We start from the raw sequence: 4,826 nt of genomic DNA on the forward strand, positions 1-4,826 counted from the left end.
TTTTTGATAGTTCCCCAGAGGGTTTGGATTTGAAAGTGAGCCAGCAGTGAACGTTTTTTTGTTTTTCAGTTTGATTAGGAGTAAGAAAATAGTCGTCTGCCTTTTGTCACTAAATGTATACGCATCGCGTCAGGAAAGCTTCAAAATAACATTCGGCTCCTATTTTAAAAACAAAACAAAAAGAGATTTGGAGAGCCAACAACTGGATCTGAATCTTGATGTAATTATCACGACCGAATTTATCATTTTGTAGCCGAAATCACAGTGGAAAATCCCAGGAGTCAAACTACGGGTGCTCTCCCTTGCCAAATCTCCCACCTCCTCACAAAAAAGTTTTAATTGTATAGTGTCATTTTCTCTATGCGGTTCGTTGGTGTATATTTTTATCGTTTTTTTCCAGGAACTCTCGTTACTTTTCCATTTATTTTGATTATGCAGAATTTTGAAGATGAAATCTGACAGCAGTGCTGAGATTTTTGTTGGTTTTTTCGTGTAAAAAGGAGGGAGTTATGAATGATCATCCTCTCAGAGCGCTTTGCAGGGGATAGAGTGCGAAGGTGTCGGTGTCACAATTTCAGAAACGTGATCTAGAGCAGAAGTCTGAGAGGATCATTTCGTGAATGTGGTCCTGTTTTCAGCTTTTGCGAGAGAAGCTCGAAATAGACACACCACCGACAAACCCAGCACCAACAACAACACCAACAACAACTAAATGATAAAGATTATGTTATGCTAATGGACACGTTTTTGTATGGAACAACATATTCTAGGAATTGTTCTTCACAAGACGGTGATGGTTTTGTCAAGCCATTGTGAAGCTTTAACGGTGTCCTACTTTTGGGTGGGCAAATGTGTTCCAAGCATGTGCAATGCGCTGCAACTGTGCTACTCTCCAAAGGTTAATCCGTGCAAATGAGCTCAAACTGTCCAAGCTTAAAAATACCGCCGTGTTCATCTGAGTGCTGTAACAACGAACTGCGTGGCGACTTTCCCTTCCTGTGTGAACAAGGGAAAACGTGGTGTAACATTGTGCTTGGCAGCAGGAGTACCTTCGTAAAGAAAGGAGTTCCGAAGTCAACATTGGTTTGAGAAAGGACACCATACGACGGACAGTAAGCAAAAACGGTGGCAGTTGTAACGCTGTAGGGAGTTGTTTATTCAGGGAATCTGCCTGAGACTTGGAGTTTGTGCTCTTTCATCATTATCACGCTTCTGTTCAAGCGATTCAATTCGCTACTAGCACGTGCAGACCGTGGAAATTGTCACCAGTGGGGGAAGTTTTCAATGACGTGTGCACCTGCCAACCTGTGGAGTTTTATTCTCAGAATAGCAAAGACAACATACTTTGCACAGTCTGAGGAAAGCGTCATCCTGTAAATTCGTATTTGAAGAATATTCAAGACACAAATACGGACTGCATTTCGAGAAAAGGTTCCTCCTGTTAATTCCTGTTTGAGGCGCGGAATAGCCGGTACATAAACGCAAGTTGCATTGCGAGGAACATTTCGCCCTGTGTGTTCTTGCTTGAGGAATATCCAAGACACCAGCGCAACTTCTGTGCGAATTCGTATTATCAGAATTACAAAGGCATAGGAACACATGACAGTGCCAGGATCATCCGGCGTATTCAGAGTGGTTGTTGGCGTCTGGCATGCATGACAGCGAACAGATAGCTGTGTGGAATGGATTTACGTTGTGTTTTTCCGGCAAATGAAAGGATCATTTTAGAGACCAGTGAGGAACAAATATAATACAGTAACAATGGACAGGACAGGCTTAAAGACCGATCACCCCAGCATTCTGCTCGGAGGACAAAAGAACAGTAACCGACCGTGGTCCATGGAGTTCCGAGGTGGGTGATCTCCCTTTCTGGCACTTGCGGATGTCCGTTCTTTTATCGTAGATATATTCTCTGTGGGTGTTCTTCTTATGGCCAAAAAACAAAAAAATAGGTGTGGTTACGGTAACATAGCCAAAAAAAATAGGGTAGGTAGGTAGGCAATCACTTTTTTTTTTTTAACTTTTTTTTCTAATGTGTACAAATTAAACCTACTTGACAGGGAAATAAGTGTGCGACACGGGCGCTTTCGCTTTCATTGCGTTTTTTGCACTCTTTTTTTTGGGTTTTTTTTTTTGACAAATGTAATAAAAAGTTATAGGATCGGCCCCTAAAATTAGGGTAGGTCGGGTTACCGTAACCACACCTTTTTTTTTTTTAGGCCTTATGGCCTGTGGTTTTGTTGTCGTCAGTCTTGATGCTGATGGGATTGTCGCCGTTGTTGTGTTGCTATTTTGCCTTTTGTAGGCAGATTCTTTTGATGACCCTAGACGGTTAGGGGGAGGGGGGGGAGGGGGGTAGAACGAGCGAGAATGGCTGCTTTTGTTGAGAATTGTTGACCTTATCTTGTTTTCCTGGGTCGTCTTCGTGCTTTATTTTCATTTGTTGTCGTACTAATGTTTGCTCTGTCTTATTTTTGTCCACTTTGTTTTGATCTTCTTCTTCTTCGTTCATGGGCTGAAACTCCCACGTTCACTCATGTTTTATCACGAGTGGATTTTTACGTGTATGACCGTTTTTACCCCGCCATGCAGGCAGCATACGCCGATTTCGGGGGAGGCATGCCGGATATTTTCGTGTTTCTATAACCCACCGAACTCTGACATGGATTACAGGATCTTTTCCGTGCGCAGTTGGTCTTGTGCTTGCGTGTACACACGAAGAGGGTTAAGTCACTAGCAGGTCTGCAAATAAGTTGACCTGGGAGATCGGAAAAATCTCCACTCTTAACCCAGGCAAAGAGTGAAATCTCCACTCTTAACCCACCAGGCACCCCCCGCGGGTTAGGGGGAGTCCCATATTGGTTGGGACGAGAAAGAATTTACCCGATGCTCCCCAGCATGTCGTAAGAGGCGACTAACGGACTCTGTTTCTCCTTTTACCCTTGTTAAGTGTTTCTTGTATAGAATATAGTCAATTTTTGTAAAGATTTTAGTCAAGCAGTATGTAAGAAATGTTAAGTCCTTTGTATTGGAAACTTGCATTCTCCCAGTAAGGTAATATATTGTACTACGTTGCAAGCCCCTGGAGCAAATTTTTGATTAGTGCTTTTGTGAACAAGAAACAATTGACAAGTGGCTCTATCCCATCTCCCCCCTTCCCCCGTCGCGATATAACCTTCGTGGTTGAAAACGACGTAAAACACAAAATAAAGAAAGAAAACCCACCATGCGGCAGCGACCGGAATTCGAACTCACGACCTCCCGATTAGGAGGCCTTTGTTTTGATTATTTTCAGTTGTGGTGTTGTTTTTTCGTTTGTTCTTTTGTCATGTTTGTGTTGTCCGGTGCCTCAACGATACCTCCCATTCTGTGTTAACCGCCACGAATACACCCCAGCTCTCTCACCTCAGTTAAGATTTTTGAACAGATTTGAAGTAACAAGTGTGAGGAGATGTGAGTTTATGAGAACCTTCGAAATGTAAATAGTTTCAAACACGCATACCTTCATGTAAACCAAGAGAAAGAACATTGAATCTCTCTCGCATAGCCGAGTTCTGACCAGAGATGGTGGACCTAAAGGAGAAACTGTGGGGTCCAGCAGAAAAAACCACCAAAAACTAGCGAAATATGTTGAAAGGACATCCACAACCAACCAACCCAGTCCACCTGAAGGCTTATCGAGATAGAAAAGACTGGTTGATAACTACGGGAAGCGGGATTTTTTCTTTCCTTTTTATATTTAGTCAAGTTTTGACTAAATATTTTAACATCGAGGGGGAATCGAAACGAGGGTCGTGGTGTATGTGCGTGTGTGCGTGTGTGCGTGTGTGTGTGTGTGTAGAGCGATTCAGACTAAACTACTGGACCGATCTTTATGAAATTTGACATGAGAGTTCCTGGGTATGAAATCCCCGAACGTTTTTTTCATTTTTTTGATAAATGTCTTTGATGACGTCATATCCGGCTTTTCGTGAAAGTTGAGGCGGCACTGTCACGCCCTCATTTTTCAACCAAATTGGTTCAAATTTTGGTCAAGTAATCTTCGACGAAGCCCGGACTTCGGTATTGCATTTCAGCGTGGTGGCTTAAAAATTAATTAATGACTTTGGTCATTAAAAATCGGAAAATTGTAAAAAAAAATAAAAATTTATAAAACGATCCAAATTTACATTTATCTTATTCTCCATCATTTGCTGATTCCAAAAACATATAAATATGTTATATTCGGATTAAAAACAAGCTCTGAAAATTAAATATAGAAAAATTATTATCAAAATTAAATTGTCGAAATCAATTTAAAAACACTTTCATCTTATTCCTTGTCGGTTCCTGATTCCAAAAACATATAGATATGATATGTTTGGATTAAAAACACGCTCAGAAAGTTAAAACAAAGAGAGGTACAGAAAAGCGTGCTATCCTTCTTAGCGCAACTACTACCCCGCTCTTCTTGTCAATTTCACTGCCTTTGCCATGAGCGGTGGCCTGACGATGCTACGAGTAAAATGGCATTGCGTTCAGTTTCATTCTGTGAGTTCGACAGCTACTTGACTAAATATTGTATTTTCGCCTTACGCGACTTGTTGTTTTTGTTTTTGTTTAATAGCTTGATCATGGTCACTGGTGACTGCCCCAGTTTTTGTATTGGCTATGCGCGATGCTCACTGGCATCTTTCTGATGTCATCGAACTGTCAACCATGACATGCACACTGATACCGCGTCAGTATTTGTCTGCAGTGAGTGTGTGTGTGTGTGTGTGTGTGTGTGTGTGTGTGTGTGTGTGTGTGTGTGTGTGTGTTTGTGTGTGTGTATGTGTCACAGTGTG

At 41.8% G+C, this 4,826-nt stretch overlaps 1 protein-coding gene across 1 annotated transcript in view; it reads left to right on the plus strand.

Moving 5' to 3' along the window:
- Positions 1 to 1,761: 1,761 nt before the first annotated feature.
- The window catches only part of LOC138952693 (EF-hand calcium-binding domain-containing protein 5-like), a 39,452-nt gene continuing 36,387 nt past the window's right edge, over positions 1,762 to 4,826 (plus strand). Inside the window, exon 1 of the mRNA XM_070324392.1 lies at positions 1,762 to 1,852. Within this exon, the coding sequence (XP_070180493.1) occupies positions 1,762 to 1,852 (91 nt within the window). The remainder of the gene's footprint in view (positions 1,853 to 4,826) is intronic.

Source organism: Littorina saxatilis, linkage group LG17 (genome assembly GCF_037325665.1).
Source record: "Littorina saxatilis isolate snail1 linkage group LG17, US_GU_Lsax_2.0, whole genome shotgun sequence".
Taxonomy (NCBI): Eukaryota; Metazoa; Mollusca; class Gastropoda; order Littorinimorpha; family Littorinidae; genus Littorina; species Littorina saxatilis.